The following is a 21,041-nucleotide window of genomic DNA, read 5'->3' as shown; positions in this document are numbered from 1 at the left end:
CAACATCACTTCCTGCCATCTTTGCAGGCATGCCTGACTGTTTACTGGTGCCAGAGTGTGTCAATGCCCACATGTGCGCTTCATGCACACACACACCTCAAGGCCTCTGATGTGATTTTCCATTCCTAAGAGTATGTCTATTCATTGGCTCTCAGACTAACGGCCGTATGTCAGTACTAATGTCTCCATTCGGCAGAACTGGGGAACATAAAACTCAGACTCCAATCCATGTGCTGCTCATTATTTTCAGCAGGGGCGTCCCATGGGAACTGGTTGGAGGGAGGCAATTTGCATTCATTGTGCCCAGTTGTACAAGTAATTCGTGGCAATCTGCTGGCCTCTTGTTGATCTGCTCTTTGAATCAACATTTTCTGTGGTTTGATTTATTTGGCGCGGGCTTTGATGTTGACATATGAGTCTTTCAAGGGCACGATAGCAGTTGCCCCCAGTGTTCGAACTATACCGTGGACTTTGGGTGAGCCCACCTTTTTTTTTTTATAACCAGGGGGCGGGGGCGGGGGCGGGAGGTGTGCCAACAGGGCCACTGTATATATACACATATATACAGTGGTGTGAAAAAGTGTTGGCTCCCCTCCTGATTTTTTATTTTATGATGTTTGTCACACTTTAATGTTTCAGATCATCAAACAAATTTAAATATTAATCAAAGATAACACAAGTAAACACAACATGCAGTTTTTGAATGATGTTTTTTATTATGAAGGGAAAACAAAATCCAAACCCACATGGCCCTGTGTGAAAAAGTGCTTGCCCCCTAAACCTAATAACTGGTTGGGCCACCCTTAGCAGCAACAACTGCAATCAAGCGTTTGCGATAACTTGCAATGAGTCTGTTACAGTGCTGTGGAGGAATTTTGGCCCACTCTTCTTGGCAGAATTTTTGTAATTCAGCCACATTGGAAGGTTTTTGAGCATGAACCGCCTTTTTAAGGTCATGTCACAGCATCTCAATATAATTCAGGTCAGGACTTTGACTAGGCCACTCCAAAGTCTTCATTTTGTTTTTCTTCAGCCATTCAGAGGTGGATTTGCTGGTGTGTTTTGGATCATTGTCCCGCTGCAGAACCCAAGTTCGCTTCAGCTTGAGGTCACGAACAGATGGCCGGACATTGGGTCTCATTCACTAATAAGTGCATACGTTTTTCGTATTTATACGCACATTTGAACTTCTCACGAAAACTTTACACCTAATTCACAACACGTGCGTACGCACATGAGCTTGCTCTTAAACGCGTCCTTCTGGTAGTGAATCTGGAGTCTTCCAAAAGAGCGCCCGCATGCACGAGGTTAGTGATTAGCATAATACACGTCCAAACCAGCTCCATATAAGGGCTTTCCGCAAAGCGGCACTCGTCTAGAGAAAGACAATTATGGCATCGAAACAAAAGACAAAGAAAAATAACTTTAACGATAATGAACTTGAGGTTTTGCTGTCGGAGGTGGAAGCCAGAAAAAATGTGTTATTTAAAAGCAACTGAACAGCCATTCGTCACTCTCAGCAAACATATCTGTGTGCCAGAGCCGGCGCCAGGGCACCTCCATCGGGGGGCATTTAAATTTCTAGGCGGGGGGCACAAATCACATTTTGTGTGTGTGTGGGGGGGGGGTGTATTCGTGAAGAGCGTGCATTCTGTGATCGCGTGCAGTTGCTGACGCTCGCTAAAGCGTTCAATTGCTTTCTTATGTGCGCTGTTTTATCGGTACTTTCGCTTTCAAAATCGATCGGAAAGTAACTCGTAACACAGTAACTCGTTTGGGGGTCCACGGCCCACGAGTGCCCCCCTTGGCGCCGGCCCTGCTGTGCGCTCTCTAAAGACGCGCTCTCTCCTTAGAGCACGCGCCGCAATGTCTTCAAGCAGTACCAAGTGTGCCATGCCTCCAAACACAAGGTGAGAAACAATAATCACCGTTTATATAAGGATAGGATATAATTGGACCTCTAATTATACTGTATTATCAATTTTAACGTCTAGTTACTTTTCACCCACCCTGTACATAACATATCTAATTATATGTGGGGTTCTTTATACATGCTTATAAGGCCCTGGGCGTGCATGATTATTGCGTATGTGTGGTATAAGTTGTAAAATAATTTTTCCGTACATTTAGAATAAATTTTAGTACGAAAGTTTTTGATGAATCATGATTTATTCGTGAAAACGTCCGTACGCACATTTCACGCAAAAATTTGTGTGTACGCATGTTTAGTGAATGAGACCCATTGTCCTTCAGGATTTTTTGGTAGACAGCTGAATTCATGGTTCCATTTATCACAGCAAGTCTTCCAGGTCCTGAAGCAGCAAAACAGCCCCAGACCATCACACTACCACCACCATATTTTACTGTTGGTATGATGTTCTTTTTCTGAAATGCTGTGTTACTTTTACGCCAGATGTAATGGGACACACACCTTCCAAAAAGTTCAACTTTTGTCTCGTCAGTCCACAGAGTATTTTCCCAAAAGTCTTGGGAATCATCAAGATGTTTTCTGGCAAAACTGAGACGAGTCTTTGTTCTTTTTGCTCAGCAGCGGTTTTCGTCTTGGAACTCTGCCATGCAGGCCATTTTTGCCCAGTCTCTTTCTTACGGTGAAGTCAAGAACACTGACCTTAACACTTTTTCACACAGGGCCATGTGGGTTTGGATTTGTTTTCCCTTCATAAAAAAACCCTTCATTTAAAAACTGCATGTTGTGTTTACTTGTGTTATCTTTGATTAATATTTAAATTAGTTTGGTGATCCGAAACATTAAAGTGTGACAAACATGCAATAAAATAAAAAATCAGGAAGGGGGCCAACACTTTTTCACACCACTCTATATATATATATATATATATATATATATATATATATATATATATATATATATATATACACGTACACACACACAGCATTTTATTATAGAAAAATATTTTCACAACTTTCTTGAGTGTAAATTTTATTTCTTTCTTTTTATTAATTCATAAAATGTATTTATGAATTAATAAAATGGCTTTCAGAATAAAAAAATTGTGCGGCTCGCCAAGCTTTAATTTGTGGCTCGCATGGCAGTAATTTATATGGTAATATGATCATGCAGTCAAAACAGATATTTCACAACAACATTAAAAACAAGCAGCGCTATAACATAAAAAAATACAAATCAGTGTCTGCTCTACAACTAATTTATATTTAAAATTACCCAAAACCGCGGCATTACAAGATGGAAATATAGACTAGAAAAGATATTTAAAATTGCTCTGCTCTTACGTCCATGTCACTGACTCACTGCAGAGTTGCCATGGCAAACTGCAGTTTTGGCGGTCTTTCCAGATAGCTATATAAAAAACTTAAGATCATTAAAAAATATATTAACAAATATATACTATGCAAACCCTCTATCCATCACATGCTTGTGAATATGGAATATACTTGGACATTTATTAAAAAATAAAATGCTATCGCTAAATTGGAGCAATTAAATTAGAGGACACTAACCTGGCAATTCATAGGCCTACTAGTACGCACATTATAACAACGCTAGCTTTGCTATGGTTATTTCCAGAATTTTATGCTAGTCAGCTTGTGTCATATACGGACTGAAAATGGATCGATTTCTTATTAAACAAAGTCACGCACCAAGTGGACAGCAACAAAGCAATGTGACGGTGTCAAATGAGGGAACTAAAGATTCAGAGGATGCAACAACCGCAAATCGTCAGGAAGATGATGGAGACGGGGTTTGTGGAGAGTCAACTCCTGCTAAAAAGAGAAAGGTACGAGCCCTAAAAGATGAGCATAGAAAATTTCAAGAAAAGTGGACAGAGGAATTTTTATTTGTGCTCCATGGATCAAACCCTTTGTGTTTACTATGCAAACAAACCCGCTCTGGTTTCAAGCGAAGTAATTTGGAGCGGCATTTCCAAACGACGCACCCAAAATTCAATGAAAGTTATCCACCTGGAAGTGAAATAAGGAAAAGAAAAATAGAGCAGCTTTCTTCCTGTCTTTCTGAACAACAAAGGCTCATAAACAGGACAACTTCTACAGCTGAACGTTTAACTGAGGCATCTTTTGAGATCGCTTGGATTTTGGCTCGGGGAAAAAAACCCTTCTCAGACTCAGAAATCGTGAAAGATTGCTTTTTGGCTTCAGCAGAACTATTGTTTGCTGAGTTTGACAACAAGGACGCAATTATTAAGCAAATTAAAGGATTAAAATTATCAGATTCCACCATAATGAGGCGGATTGAAAACATTGGCAAGGATGTGAGTGACCAGCTCTGCACAGATGTGTCAGCAGCACCGTGTTTCAGCATCGCGGTGGATGAAAGCACCGATTTGACAGATGTTGCTCAGTTGTGTGTTTGGGTAAGGTTCCCTAAAGAAGTCTTTCCAAGAAGAAATGCTGTGCTTACTTCCACTTGTTGGCCAAACGAGAGGTGAGGACATTCTGAATGCACTTCTGGCATTTTTTGATGAAAAAAATCTCTGTTGGTCAGGTCTAGCAAGTGTGTGCACGGATGGCGCCCCTAGCATGCGAGGAAAGGAGAAGGGGCTTGTTGGACTTATGAAAAAAAGGGAAGAAATACCAAACTTTATCAGTTTCCACTGCATCATCCATCAGGAGTCACTGGTATCAAAACTGAGAAATAATACATTCTAAAACTTGATGCAAACAGTTGTTCTTGTGGTAAACTTCATCATCTCCAGAGCGCTGAACCACAGACAGTTCCGACAACTCATTGAGGACTATGACACAGAGTATGGTGATTTACTGATGCACAGTGAAGTGACATGGTTGTCTCGTGGAAAAGGGCTTGAACGGTTTCTGAGTCTCCTCCCTGAGATTTGCACTTTCCTGGACATCAAAGGAAAACGGGAGCCAGAGCTGGAAGACCCATGCTGGATCACACAGCTGGCTTTTCTTACTGACATCACCTGTCACCTGAACACTCTTAACTTGAAGCTTCAAGGAAGAGATAAGCTTCCAAACAACATGCTAAATGCAATCAGAGCATTTCAGAACAAAATAACTGCCCTGTACATGCCTGACAGAGAATTCATTCACTTCCCCAAACTCAGAGCTGTCACCACAAATGACCCATCTCTACTGGAGCACTTCAGCCACAGAGAATTTGTGAATGTTTTGGAAGAGCTGAGGGGGGAATTTGAATCCAGATTCAAGGATGTGAATTGAAAACCCCTTCCATATGGATGTGTCATCTCTCACTCCAACTATCACTCTGCTCTGCCCTACTCAGCGTGCTGCTGTAGAAAGTGTTATCGTAGAACTGCAGACAAAAGACATTCTCAAAGATGAACTCAGAGCAGGTGTTGGTCACTTCTGGAGTTTGGTGTCTGAAGAAGATTTTCCCACTTTGAAGCCACTTGTGCAAAAAGTGATGTCCTTCTTTGTGAGCACATACACTTGTGAGTCAACATTCTCAACCATGAACACTATAAAGAGGAAACAGAGAAACCACCTCACCAATGAACATCTTGAGTGCCTCACAAGGATTGCAACAACAAGTTACAAATACAACATGAAAAAAGTAAAGGAAATGCATGCATGCTTCCGCTCATCCCAGCATTAAGGTAATCCTGCTTTTTTGCAAAAAGGGAAATCATTTACAAATCAGACTGGTAAATAAAAAAGAATGCTTTTTCCCACCTTTTGTATTTTTTGTATTGCATATTATATGGTCAGGGATGACAGATTGATAAGCAGACATGCTCTTTATGACTGGATGTAACTTTTTATACTTTGCGGTAAAAGTGGCTCTCCTATTGACTTTGTCTGATCAGTGTGGCTCTCATGAAAAAAATAGTGAATACCCCTGGTCTAGAAGGACATGGTGGAAAATGCAATTTTTTTCTGCAATGCTAATTTTATTTTAAATAATACTTCATGTAAAGTATCTAACAATTCTGACAACATACAATGTTTTGTCCCTCAAACACCTTTAAAAAATAATGGGACACCTAAAGTGTACCCTACTCATAGAAAGCGGTGATTAGCGTCAGTCCCAGACTCCAGTGTGAAGTGATTGATTGAGAGTGACATGACGTTTGTCTCTGAACAGGTGTCCCGCGGCCAACGCTGAGCTGGCACCGTAAGGAGGGTCAGCTGGGCGCCAGCGCTAGTCCTCTCCCGGACGGATCTCTGCTCCTGAGAAACCTCACACCGCCAGACTACGGCACCTACTCCTGTGTGGCTGCCAACAGCATTGGAAAGTCGGTGGCCTCCAGCCTGCTGCGTGTGGCGGGTGAGTAGCGATTCCCATAGCAGCCGTATGTCAGTCCACACTTCTCCGGGTGACAGGGAAATCCTCGCACGACAGCATTTCGGTGCTAAGTGAACTGCTGTCTGTGGGTTGGCTCGGTTTCCCACAAAGTCAGCGAACTCGGCGGGAGATTTGCGAGTCGCTTATTGATATTGGCATTGTTTGGCGCGTCTTGTTGAGAAATAACGTGAGACCTACAGACTGTAGGGGTGGTAAAATCCATTTTTGCAGTGAAATGAAGAAATATTCCCTTCTTTATAGAGGCTGCTTGTCTCTGGAGATCTTATAGGCCACAAACAGAAGGCAGTCGAGGCCTTGTTTGGCCTCAGATGACACAACTTCCCGCCGTATTTCATTAATTGAGGCCATCTCTGTCTCCATCACGGTCGAAACGGGCTGTAATCTCTCTGCTGATTTGGAAAAAGCTCTAACTAGGAGTAATAATTCAGCTGCTTGAGGTCGTTCAACCATCAAAACGAACAATCTACCTGTAGGAATGATTTGGTTGATTGCGTTTGATGGTGAGCTGTTTGATGACACAGTGCTGTCTTGACGCCAGGAGGAGCTGTGGGTGAATCTGAGCCTTCAAAGGAGATGAACAGAAAGAGGGTTCTGATGGCTTCTGTGATCGGCACCAGCGTCACGGTCAAACCTGGAGACACCTTGAGGATAGGTACTGCACTTTCATGTTGTTTAAATGATACACTCTTATGAATAAAGATTCCAAAAGGGGGTATTTGCAGCAATGCTGTAGAAGAATTATTTTGGAATCTTAGTGTGAAGAACATTTTATAATCTAAAGAACCTTTTTTCAAAATAAAGAACCTTTTGTGGAATGGAAAGATTGGAATGGTCAATGCTAATAAAGAACCTTTATGAGTGTATGAGTTTGTTTTGAAATTTGAACACCACATTATTAGTCTTACCTACATAGTTTGCCATTTTTTGTTGCGTGTTAAGGCTTGTGTCTCGTAGCTTCATGGGACTGTATACTCAGTATTTTCATACATAAAGAAAGTAAGATTGTTTATCAAGTCACTTTGAATAAATTAAAAATCAGTAAATGTAAATTGTATTAAAATGTATTATTATTATTATTAGTAGTAGTAGTAGTATTAATTATAATAATTATTATTTTTATTATTATTTATTCAGGATGCAATGTTTTCTGTAGTGTCATTTGTATTATTTCTTGTTTTTTTATATAGTTTTTGTTAATTAAATAGTTTCAGTTTTAGTATTAGTTATTTTAGTACATTATTAAACTAAATGAAAATGAGAAATGTTGCTTTGACAGCTTGGTGAAATAAAAATAAGTTTATATTATTTTAGTTAATCTTTATCTTATGCAACACTGTATAAGATTTTAAGACAAGTTTTCAAGTTTTTTTTTTTTTTACCACACTTCTTTTGCAGAGTAAACGTATCTTATTTCAAGGATTTAAGATATTTTACCTGGATAATAACTTCAAAAAACTTTTTGCAGTGAATAGATGCTTTCTTCTATGACATAAATATGAATTGTTGCTGAATAAGGACTAGAGTTTACTGTAGTGTTTGTCAAACTGCACAGCCGCTGTAGCTTTTATTCTTGTTTCTCTGTGTGTGAGAGTTCAGATTTCCAGTAACTTGATTTCCAGTTTGCACACTTCAGTAAATAAATATCTTGTTTTTAAGACTAATTGCAAATGACTGAAGACCTCAACCCCATTTCCTCTTAAAATTCACCCATAAGGTTGCCCGGTGGTCCCCAGTCACAGGAAGCCCATCAAGTGGTCGCATCAGAACCAGACCCTGAAGCAGAGTCCAGGCGTGAGCTACCGCATGCTGATGGGGGGACGAGTTCTGGAGATGAACACACACGGAGGGACGTTTGAGGGACACTACGAGTGCCAAACACAAACCAACAACCAACAGCATCTCACAGCTTGGATTCATGTGCTTTCACAAGGTTGGTGTGAATCAAAACAATATGGGGGAATAAACTCAGAGCTCTCTTTAGTTTTGGAAATACATATTCATTGTGCAATGTGCATGTGCACAGTATGCATGTATGGATAGCCAGATGATCTGCTGTATTTGCCAACATGTGTGCAGCATACAACAATGCTGATTTTTCACTAAACGTGCCAAATAATTCTTTGGCTTTTTTCCAAATCCTAGTGAGCTGCCTCTGTACGCAGCATTTTCAGGAATCAGATGCACACTCTTGCTGATTAATATTAAGATACAATAGCTTCTTTAAGCAAGCAGCATCACATATATCCTTCGCAGATGAGGCAATACATTGTAACAAACTCATATAATCAAAGCTTTCAGCATATAGCAGAAAAAGCCCTTGTTTATATATGAAGAGTTTATTTGCAAAAACAGATAACTCCGTTTATTTTTATTTTCAAAAATCTTATTTTTTATGTTATCATGCTTTTGTGTTTAATTGTGTTAGTTAGCTGTATTTGTTAGTCATTTTTACTTAATCAAAATAACCCAACTGCAGTTTGATTGAGATTAATTGGAATGCACGATGAAAAAATCTGTTATCTGTTTTTGCAAATGAACTCTTCATATATCTATTGCAGGAAAAACTTAATTACTTAATGTAAATGTATATATAGATATACATATATATTAATCATTATATATAGTTATTGATTTATATTTTTATTTATGCATTTTTGATTGAAAGTCGTTATGCTATGGATTTAAGATCTAAGTACACTATGCAACTGTAATTTCTATGTAATACGTGGTTTGTTCTTTATGTTGTTGTTTGCGACTGGGTTTTTGTATCTTTGTTATATGTGTGATGTGACAATACATAAGAAGTGCATGCTTAAAGTCAGAAAAAAGTGCTAATAAAAAAAGTGTGTGGATGATGAATAGCCGTAGTCTTCTGACGAAACTCAACACCCAGAATAGACAGCAAAGTAAAACTCGACTGTTATGTTGAAGGTTTGGACATGAATTGGACTTGCACTCAGAGCTCATTTGTGTCTTGTTAAAGCTGCATGTCTTCCTTTCAGTTCCCACACAATGCCAGGAATTTTAATAGCCAGAGACGATTGTAGATATTCAAACCCAGATTCCTAGAAATCTTTAAGGGCTTGTAAATGGTGTCTATAACCTCTCTCTTTGAATCAGGCTATTTGGCAGCACTTGAGTAATAGTGGTGCTTCTCTAATAGTGCTTCCCTGATATTGATTCATGCCATACCTGTTTTGTCCTTTATAATTGAAATTCAGAGGTTTTATGTCTGGATTAGGGATGTGCATCTCCATAACTGAGGCCGAGGCGATACGCATCTCGATGCATAGCCAACGATACGATACATTGAAGATGCATACAAAGCAGTTAGCAATGCGATGCGGTACGATTCACCCCTATTACGATGCAGTGCGATTCGATTCGATTCAACACAATGCTATTCGATGCAATATGATGCAATGGAAAAAATATGATCGCTTTCATTTCTTTGGTTCAGACAGACAGCAAATCATAAATTAACTTATGTGTCTTCTGACTTCTAACGCCTCGAGGCCTGTTTCATAAAACAAGTTTACCAAATAGGCCAGGCTTATTTCAGTTAGTCTGACTCACTGTCAAATGATTTGGTTCCATAAAGCAAATGTAACAAAGATCAACCTCAGTCACTGTGGCTACTTATGCTGGAAAGCTAAACTGGTTCAGGGCAGGCAAACTGTCAGGCTAAGCTGAGCTCCTCTAACACTGACCAATAGGAATGCAATATTACCACTGACTCTCTCACATACTATCATAGCCATGCAGCCTTTCTCTCTGGTTTTATAACAGCTGTACCTTTTTATAGTTAGAACAGATTGTTACGTGTCTGTTTCTGTTTAGTTCTCTTTTGCCCTTATTTGGTTCTTCCTGTTCTTGTTACCTGTCATTAGTTAATCATCGTTCATCCTCATCACCTGTGTTATATTAATTATCTTGTTTCCTCGTTTGGTCGATCCCTTTATAAGTCCTGAGTTCTCCCCTTGTCTTTTGTCAGATCTCGAGTTAAGTGTGATGAAGTGTGATGTAAAGTGTGTTGATGCTGTTTAATAAAGAATACTCCTTTTCCTTTACTCCTTCGGCGTGTGCTTTAGTACAACCACTACACGCATAATAGAAGTTCTGACCAAACAGAAGATGAGGAGGCGGCTGGTTTTGGTTCCCCGCAAGGGATATCCTGGGATCTTCAGCCCGCTTCCTTCACCCGCGGCGATGATGATGCCGCCGCCCGCGATGACGAGGATTCCGCCCGCGGTGATGATGATTCTGCCGCCCGCAATAAGCCCGCCGCCATTCGCGCCTAACCCTAGCCCGGCACCTGAGAATGTGGCAAGCCCGCTGCCTGAGAATATGGCAAGCCTGCCGGTTCTTGCCCTGGAGCTCCTGGATTTGGCGATACCCCCTGAATTCTCGGCTTCTGTCCTCTCCCCAGAGCCCGCTCCTCGACAGCGCCCTCCTGTGCCTGCTCCACGCCAGCGCTTCCCTGTGCCCGCTCTTAATAAGCATTCCCCAGTGCTCGTTTCTCCAGAGCCAGTCCCTCCAGTGCCCGCTTCTCCAGGGCCAGTCTCTCCAGTGCCCGATTCTCCAGGGCCAGTCCCTCCTGTGTTTATGCTAACAGAGCGCCCCCAGGAAATAGTGCTTCACGAGCGCCCCCAGGAATTAGCGCTGCTCCTCGCAAGTGCCTTCCAGTGCCTGCTCCTCGCAAGTGCACTCCAGTGCCTGCTCCTCGCAAGTGCCCTCCAGTGCCTGCTCCTCGCAAGTGCACTCCAGTGCCTGCTCCTCGCAAGTGCCCTCCAGTGCCTGCTCCTCGCAAGTGTCCTCCAGTGCCTGCTCCTCGCAAGTGTCCTCCAGTGCCTGATCTTCGCAAGTGCCCTCTAGTGCCTGATCTTCGCAAGTGCCCTCTAATGCCTGCTCCTCGCAAATGCCCTCCAGTGCCTGCTGCTCGCAAGAGCTCTCCTGCGTCTCCGCTGGTTCCGTCCAGCTCTCCTGCGTCTCCACTTGTTCCATCCAGCTCTCCTGCGTCTCCGCTGGTCCCGTCCAGCTCTCCTGCGTCTCCACTGGTTCTGTCCAGCTCTCCTGCGTCTCCACTGGTTCCGTCCAGCTCTCCTGCGTCTCAGCTGGTTCCGTCCAGCTCCCCTATGTCTCCGCTGGTTCCGTCCAGCTCCGCGCTTCAAGAGCACCCCCAAGTGTCCGCGCTGTCCGAGCGCCCCCAAGTGTCCGCGCTGTCCGAGCGCCCTCAAGAGTCCGCGCTGTCCGAGCGCCCCCAAGAGTCCGCTCCTCCAGAGCGCCCTCAATTGCCCACTCCTCCAGAGCGCCCCACAGAGCCCACTCCTCCTCAATGGTTCTCTGAGGGGAACTTCCCCAAGAAAATTTTGGGGGGTGGCCATATAGCCATGGAGCCATGGCCATGGCCGTCCAAGCTCCCTGACCCGCCATGGCCTCCCGAGTCTCCAATCCCGCCATGGCCTCCCGAGTCCCCAGTCCCGCCATGGTCTCCCGAGTTTCCAGTTCCGCCATGGCCTCCCGAGTCTCCTGATCCGCCCCGGAGGCTTCCCTCATCTCCTCCCTGTCCTGGCCCTTCTCCAGCCTCCAGGGCGCCCACCCCCCCTCCACGATGTGACTGTTACAGTGCGGGACGCACCTTCCGGGAGGGGGGCGATAACTGTTATGTGTCTGTTTCCGTTTAGTTCTCTTTTGCCCTTATTTGGGTCTTCCTGTTCTTGTTTCCTGTCATTAGTTAATCATCGTTTATCCTCATCACCTGTGTTATATTAATTATCTTGTTTCCTCGTTTGGTCGATCCCTTTATAAGTCCTGAGTTCTCCCCTTGTCTTTTGTCAGATCTCGAGTTAAGTTAATGTAAAGAGTGTTGATGCTGTTTAATAAAGAATACTCCTTTTCGTTTACTCCTTCGGCGTGCGCTTTACTACAACCACTACACACATAACACAGATAGCAACAATTTTTACAAAGTTCATCGTTCTGAGAAGCGAGGTGTGCTCTGATTGGCCAGCTATCCAGTGCGTTGTGATTGGCCAAATACCTCAAGCGTGAGATGGAAATGTTACGCCCCTGTGATGGCGTTTCCTAATGCCGACGAGACTAAAACATTAAAACCCATTACAAACAAAGCATTTGTTGCATCCAGTGGGGACATAATTACTGATTATAATGACTTAGACTGTCTTGTTACGTGTCGCATTGCATCGAGCCGCGTAAACATTACCATGTCTGCATTTGTGATCGGAGAAACGACAAACAACAAGCACTACTCTATACTGCTCAAAACTCACGTTTGAATCATCAGTAGCAGAAACGCACTTACAGGCTGTGAGTCAGAAGCGTCAGACTGTCCTTGCAAAGTTGGAATTGCCCCACTTTATAGAAACAGCATTTGTGCAAGCCAGCATTGTAGGCTAACGTTACTCTTCCAGGTTCAGGAAATAGTCCTCCGTAAAATGTGCTGCACACACTTGAATATTTGCATTGTACTGCTCTGGAACAGTGTTGTAAATACAACTTGACCACTGATTTCTAGTTGTGTTTTTTTTTTTTGGAAACCCAAACAAAGTAGTTTCGCTTTCACAACGAAACACAGCCTGCTAGTGGCAGCAACAACACTACAGCGAGAATAAAAATCACGCCCTCTATACATTTGGGCGGTGTTATGAAAATCTTCCCACACCGTGACATAGACATGTGGGGGCGTGTTTTAATGAGCCGTTTTAGGGGGCGTGGACAAGCCTTAACTTTTATAAAGAATATCTCTTTGGTTTTGAGACTTTAGTCTTTGAAACTTCAGGAATCTTATCTATGGACAAACAGCTTGTAACACTCTAAAGAGAAACGAAAATACGATATCGCATCATATGACCCCTTTAAATGGTACAAAGACTACAGAACAACAACAACAACTAAAAATATTAACTTATTTGTATCACCAAAAAATGTTATATTATGCCTAACTGTGTGTGTACTGTATTTCTCTTTGTGTCTTTTACGGGGTGTAGAGTTTGAGTGGCGTTTTGGCGAGTGGAGCACATGCAGCGCTTCCTGTGGTAACAGAGGGACTCAGATGAGGAAGGTACGATGTCTGACGTCAGAGGGCCAAGAGATGCCTCATTCAATCTGTCATCATCTTCCCAAACCGATCAGTCAACCACAGCCATGCAACCTCCTGGACTGCCCTCCCAGGTACACATCCCTAAGCGAATAATAAAAATACTTAAAGAAACAACTTACCCAGAAATGCTGAAAATGTACTCACCCTCACACCATCCAAGGTACAGATGAATTTGTTTCTTCATGGGACATCATGACATCACTTGCTCACCAATGGAGGCTCTGAAGTGAATGGGTGCCGTCACAATGAGAGTCCAAACAGCTGATAAAAACATCACAATCCACAAGTAATCCACAAAACTCCAGTGCATCAATTAACATATTCTTAAGCAAAAAGCTGTGTGTTTGTACAAATCTATCATTAAAGCTTTTTAACATTGAACCATCACTTCTGGTCAAAATACGAGTCCATAATCCATAATAACACTGTCTTCAGGGAAGAAGTTCATCCACTGTTGTCGTCTCGGCATGAAAATCCACCTACATATTTTGCAAAACTGTTTGGACTGTTTTCGCTTGTAAATGGTGCTTGATCTGTTCATATTTTTCTCCTGATTCAGACTAGATTACTTTTTCACTGGAAAAAACAATATTATGAATAATCTAATTCGATAGATTCTAACAAACAAGACATTAATTGATGGACTGGAGTCATGTTCTGGATTATTGTTTTTATCAGCTGTTTGGACTCTCATTCTGATGGCACCCATTCACTGCAGAGGATCCATTGAGGAATGATGCTAATTTAACTCTAAATTTCTCCAGATTTGTTCCCATGAAGAAACAAACTCATTTTAATGGCCTATGAGTGAATACATTTTCAGCAAATTCTCATTTTGAGGTGAACTATTCCTTTAATAATATGCAGCATTTGTCACGACTCAGTCAGCATGAGAAAAACCAATGAGGATTGCATGCAATGTGAACAAATGAATAAAAACTGCCATGTTCTGCAGTCAAACCTAGTGTATAATTAGCCCAGTTCTTTGACCGTTAGCGATTCAGTAGTTAGAAACAGTGACAGCCGCTCCGTCTTTGATAAACGAGAATCTGCTGATGGATCTCTCTATAGACTTTAATATAAAGAGAGCAGAACCCTTCACAAGTCTGCGAGCTGTGATGCATTTGACTGCGAGCAGCACCCCGGTCCTCTGATTCCCAGCCAAAGTGCCTCTCTCCATCAAACAGCCCGTCTATCATTCCCTTCCAAGCATTAGTCTTTTCAGGGGCCGTGTAGACGCTCAACGAAGCACATGAATCAAACTGCATGAGTCCAATGGGGCCAGAGAAGAGCAGATATCAGCTGTCAGTGTAAAAGAGCTTCTTTTTGTCAGTGCACTGGTCTGGCCAGAGAACCCCCTGTGGGTTTTTACCATTTCTGAGAAATCAGAACATTAAGAATAAAAAAGTATTGTGAAAATCTTTATCACCAGGTTCAGAAATGAACTTTTTCAATTAAGGGGCAATATTTACCCGCTAGGATTTTTACATGTGTACTTGCACTGTTTTATGCTGCTCAAAGTTGGCATGCATGCATTTACACAGTGTTTGCATAATGTTAAATAACCTTCATGAAGTATATAAATTAATATATAAATTATGAACACTGGAAACAAAAACAGATAAAAAGGGTGCAGAGTGCCATATTAATATGAAAAAAAGTCCATAGTTATTTACAGGTATTTTACCTGTATTTAGAATTTTGCACTTCCTTGTGCTATGTTGTAGGGTTAACGGAAAGTCAGTAAAATTAGAAAAAAAAAAAATATTTTTTTTTTTTCACATTTCTTTTTAAATGTGCTGAAATATTATAACAGAAGTCAGTGTTGATTATTGCTCTTGATTTTGTAATATTATAGACATTAATATTATTAATGTCTAGTAATATAATAAAAAATGTTTTTGTGTTTGTGGAAATGGCATGTCATATTTTTGTAGGCTACACAGACAAAACAAGCTAAGAACCGTTTATGAATTAGTTTATTTCTTTTTTACACAAAATCAAGACTTTACATTGGTTATTTTCATCACATGGTTCTTCAAACTGAGAATAAATGATACCCCATCACCAAAGAGGTCATTGGCTTTAGTCTAGCACGAGTTATGTATTCTCGCAAAAATTCCCATAAAATTCTTCAGCTTCAGTGACTTCACTGCAAAATGAATCTCATTCCTAATATCTGCAGTTTGTTGTTTAATGATGATAGAATTGGCAAAAGAGTGCAGAATTCACTGTCAGTGGTGACTAATCTAATCACTTCTGATTGGCCATTGTGTTCATAAGCTAAAGAGAAACTTGCATGATTGGTTAGAATGCTGATGCAACATGAGCAGATCTAAATGCAATGGCACAATATACACTTTTCTTTCAATTTCACATTTCACTTTAATCACAAGAGCCTAATAGAGTTAGTCTGTTTGTACAGGGGTATGAATTTTCTTCATTTTAGTGGCCTTTTTCCCTAAGTCTCAATTAATTTCAATTTATGACCATGCTTTTTATAACGATGGTGTGAAATGTCATTTGCACTTCTGTAAAGTGATCATGTTATTTTTGCCCATTTCATTTTGGTCACATCAGCAAATTGCAAGTTAATAATGATAATTTGCATTGTTTTATTTTTTTTTTTATTAAAAAGCACAAGACATGGACACATTTAAAACATTTTTTAAAAAGCTAAATTTTGCCTTTAAAAGGGCAATTATTGAACTGAATGATATTAGCATGTACTGTATTTCCATTCTTTCACATAAAAGTGAGCAGGAGTTTTTTGCAGAAAAAAATATTCTAGCTTGAATCAATAGCATAGTCCACGTTTCATATTGTGCGCTGATTGATTGAGGGTTTCAGGGTTTCTTGGAGAAAACAGGATAGATAGTGCACACGAACGCTCTCCGACTTCTATACGTCCATGCCAAAAACATCATCTGATTATTGCCATGCGTCTGGACTCAGCGCATGAATCATATGGCTCTGTGAAAGCACTTAGCGTCAGTTCAGAGCCATCAGCGGGAGATCCTCTCACAAAGCATGTCTTTGTTACTGCTTCTTACGCTCTAACACAACCCCAAATGCCCCGCAGAGGCTCCCAGGTCCCCAGTGTGTCGCGTACAAGCTGTGCTTTTTTAAAAACCAAATATATCCAGCCGGATGTATCCACTGTTGAAATGTATGGAGATATATATATTCTTGTCGGTTTGAAATGGCACGTATCCAGAGTTAGCTAGAAGTTTGAGGTTTGTTAGTTTTGTGTTTAACTGTGCGAGTGCAAAGAAAATTGGTAATATGCAGCTAGATAAATGTGAAATCTATTATAGGATGCTACAGGTGTGACGATAAATCATGTACTGTAATAATTCGAATGACATTAAACGTAATTTTTTTTTCCCGTCCATAATGTTGTTTTTACAGATAAATTGTGTAATTTTTGCAGCACTAAATGGAATTGTAATGGCAAAAAGTGTGCATTGTAATTGTAATAATCATTTTTTAAACAATTTTAAAGCACTTCTGACTTTGAAATATGTTCTTTCTGTAAATGTCAATTGTGATTAATGAGCTTGAAGTAAAGAGGCATTTTCATTTGGCTGTACTCCATACTTTGAAAGCATTTATACATAAAATTGATTCACAAAAGGTTAAATAAATTTGTATTTTTTTGAGATGGAAGCTGGTCAAAATGAAAACTCACGAAATTCATGCTTTTTGATGCATTAAGTTGGTCAGAAAACACTTTTACATTGTTACTATATATATATATATATATATATATATATATATATATATATATATATATATATATATAAAATAAAAAAATACTGTTTTTAAACTTATCCTGAGGACAACAAAGCATCACAGTTTCACAAAAATATTAATCAGCACAACTGTTTTCAACATTGATAATAATTAAAAAAAAATGTTTTTTTATCAGCAAATCAGTAATTAGAATGATTTCTGAAGGATCCTGTGACACTGAAGACTGGAGTAATGATGCTAAAAATTCAGCTCTGCATCACAGGAATAAATTACATTTTAAAATATATTGAAATAGAAATGAATTGTTTTAAATTCAATTTACATTTGACTATTTTACTGTATTTTTAAATCAAATGAATGCAGCCTTGGTGAGCATATATAAGAGACTTTCAAAAAAATCTTAAAAAAAAAAAAAAAATTTACCAACCCGATACTTTTGATCTTACTTCTTACTGAATACTGTGTCTACTTTATACTACAAAGATAACATCAAACAGGACTATGCTACATTATCACATGGCCTCATTATGTTGCATATTTATTCAGTGAATAGCATACAGTTATGATCTATATTTTTTGGCAGTCTGACTAAAAACCGATGTGAAATCATAACTTGGCTCATCAGTCACACTGGAACTGCAAGGTCTAGTTGAGTGCATTGCATTGTGGGATACACTCATACAGTGCGCTTTGTTGCATACTGCACATTTAAAAAAAACGTAGGTCATCTGCAAATTTCATGCATATTGAAAATTTCTAGCTGATTGTGCAGTATTTCATATTTCATTATCAAATGAGATTTAAATCATTTTGAAGCTCTCCCGACTGTTTTTGCTGTATCTGTCAGTTGGGTGTCAACAGTCTGGTCCAGCTGCTCCAGTTCCTGTGGGCGGGGCTTCAGAGAGAGGCGGGTCTCCTGTCAGCAGGTGGAGGCCTCGGGGAGCGTGAGGGTTTTGTCCAGCTCAGCGTGTGAAGGATCTCGTCGACCTGAAGACAGGGAAGAGTGCAGCTTACACCACGCATGTGTGGAGTGGCTCACCAGCTCCTGGGGCAAGGTACGTTTACTGCCACATTTACATTCATTTTAACCTCTTTAATGTGGAGCAATGATATAAAACCGTGTATGTAAGTAGTGATAGATCAGTATATTAGTGGTTATTTTTGAGATCATTAGCTTTGTCCGGTAGCCAAAATAGCAGATTTTCTAGATATCGATATTGATGGTAACCAATAAAAACCCATACTGGTCAGCAATTATCCATAATTATTTTATATTCTGTGGATTTACTATTAAACCTTAACCTTAACACTTATATGTATTATTTATTTTTTAGCACAAAAGTTATTTAAACTGTATTAATATTTCACAATATTACTGTTTTACTATACTTTTAATCAAATAAATTGATCAAGTATTTATAGATAGACAGATAGATAGATTATACAGTAGATTATTTATATATTTATTTAATGTTAATAGTTGCTACATTTTCTTCAATGTCACATGATCCTTCAGAAACCATTCTAATATTGTTATTTGCTGCTCAAAAACAATATTTTTGTATTATCAATCTTTAAAACTCGAGCAGCTGAATATTTTTGTGGAAATCATTATACATATTTTTTTGTGTTTTATTAATTTGAAAAATTAAAAAAACAGCATTTATTTGAATTAGAAATCTAAGCAATATTTCAAATTTAGAAATATTTGTTATTTATACCTTAAGTAATCCTTTCTGAATAAAAGCAGGAATTATATATATATATATATATATATATATATATATATATATATATATATATTACAAATTTCAAACTTTTGAATTAATTTGTAATTTGTTATTTGTAAATTATTGCCATTGAGGATTTTTTTTTTTAAGACAGACCCCCTCCCCCCATTGGGAATTGATTTATTGTGATGTATTAGGAAAGTAAATTAGGTTACTGTAATGTTTATTAAGTTATAAAATCTAAAAATATGCACTTCCATCATATAAAATTCATGTTATTTGCGAGATACCCATAATCAGTTGTACGTAGCTTATGCCTGTTTAGTATTAGAGCCGCTGCATTTGTTTAGTCCCCTCCTCATCATATTTACTGTGATGGTAATGCGTGTTCACAGTGCACAGGTCGATGTCTGGGGCCTGCGGTGGCCACGCAGAGCAGAAGCGTCTCATGCAAATACTTCAGCAACTCCACGTCCAAAACCTGCAACCCAAAAGAAAGGTGCCAGACTTGTTATGCAATATTCAGCATCACTCATGCACAGCTCTGTTAACGTGTTATTTCTCGTGATCTGGTTCTTGAACACCTTTCAGGCCGTCATCAGTGAGGAACTGCTCATCTGAGATGTGTGATGTGCACTGGACGGTGTTACCGTGGAGGATGTGTACAGCGGCGTGTGGCAGCGGCTTCCAGTCCCGTCGAGTGGAATGCATCCATCGGCAGAACAAGAAAACCCTCCCCGACCAGCACTGTGCCTGGCAACGGCGGCCTTCTACCTGGCAACACTGCAACATCACTTCTTGTGGCAGTGAGTCTCTTAAAACACCTTGTTATAAACCAGAGCGTCAGTACAGTTCGGGGAATGTTTGCCCTCGTTGGCCACCTTTAGAGCGTTCATGTTTTATTAGGGAAAATATTAGCGACCTGAGGGCCAAATATATTGGCTTGTTCCATCACCTCTGGAAATCCAAGTTATCACAGCGTCCCAAGAGAACTCGCTCTCATTCGCAGGTTTTTCTTAATTTTTTTTTTAAGATCGGTCATTTCAGGAATCCTGTCTGTCCAAACATCTGCTTTTTGTTCTTCGCTCTTCTGCGGTGAAACTTAATGAAACATCATTTTTGTGTCACCTAACTTGTTTCTTGTGCAGAAATGTTTAATAAAACAAAACCAATAAATGAACTTATATTGTTATTAGAGTGTGAAGCCGTGGTCACGCTAGACTTTAAGCACAAAATTTTGCTTCACACCGCAGCGAACAGGATATGATATCACACACAAGTATTCTCTTTTTGAGAAAAAATAAATGATTAAAAACAAAAAGTGGAAATATACTGAGCAGCAACACTGCTTAGTTTTCTTTGACTTGAGGTCAGTCTGTGACGTTTAGATCCTCAAACGTCTTTGGGCTATGGGAATTTGGAGGTCACCAAACCTGAATTTGAAATGTAGCAGAGGACAAAATTAATGTGACTGAGTTTGCATTTCTGCTTTCCCACCATTCTGTGAGTATTAATGTCATTGGAGCCAAAATTTCACAATAATCTTTGTAAAAATCAATCCAAGATCCTAGGTAGACAAAGCAAGAGGAACAGAAGTAGGTGTTTCACATCAGATATGTTACTAGGGTGTATGGAGCAAGGTTCGTTAGATACGGGGCGGAGGAGGCAGCAACCGACTCAACATAAACATAAACTTTAATTAACAACTCAAAAACGAACAAGCAAAACATACACAAAACATTAAGTGTTCTAGGCCTGGTCCTCATTTATTAGCACTCACATCACCAGCTTATTTTATTTTGTTTTATTATTTTATAATTTATATTATTTTATTTTTTAAATATTAATAATAATAATAATAATAATTATTATTATTAAAGACCAACAAAAGACTGAGGACTGCCATTATTATTTATCTTTTCATATGTAAATTAGTTTTTGTTTAACTAGTTAATTCATTCATAGTTAATTCGGTTCATTTTATTTTATTATTTATAATTTCTATTATTTTATAAAAAAAAATTTTTATATATAAATAACAATTATTAATAATGAATAGTTATTATTATTGGTATTATTATTAAAGACCAATAAAAGACTGAGGACTGCCATTATTATTTATCTTTTC

The 21,041-nt window shown here is 39.6% G+C and overlaps 1 protein-coding gene across 1 annotated transcript in view; it reads left to right on the top strand.

Moving 5' to 3' along the window:
- Positions 1 to 21,041, top strand: part of LOC306857999 (ADAMTS-like protein 3) — a 229,181-nt gene that overhangs the window by 206,587 nt on the left and 1,553 nt on the right. Inside the window, exons 24-30 of the mRNA XM_079398333.1 lie at positions 6,086 to 6,268; positions 6,846 to 6,959; positions 8,022 to 8,237; positions 13,315 to 13,498; positions 18,031 to 18,238; positions 19,309 to 19,412; positions 19,505 to 19,719. Coding sequence (XP_079254459.1) covers positions 6,086 to 6,268; positions 6,846 to 6,959; positions 8,022 to 8,237; positions 13,315 to 13,498; positions 18,031 to 18,238; positions 19,309 to 19,412; positions 19,505 to 19,719 — 1,224 coding nt within the window. The remainder of the gene's footprint in view (positions 1 to 6,085; positions 6,269 to 6,845; positions 6,960 to 8,021; positions 8,238 to 13,314; positions 13,499 to 18,030; positions 18,239 to 19,308; positions 19,413 to 19,504; positions 19,720 to 21,041) is intronic.

The sequence above is a fragment of the Barbus barbus genome (assembly GCF_936440315.1).
Source record: "Barbus barbus genome assembly, chromosome: 1".
NCBI classification, from domain to species: domain Eukaryota; kingdom Metazoa; phylum Chordata; class Actinopteri; order Cypriniformes; family Cyprinidae; genus Barbus; species Barbus barbus.
Note: the sequence above shows the minus strand (reverse complement) of the source record. Positions and strands in the feature narration are given on the sequence as shown.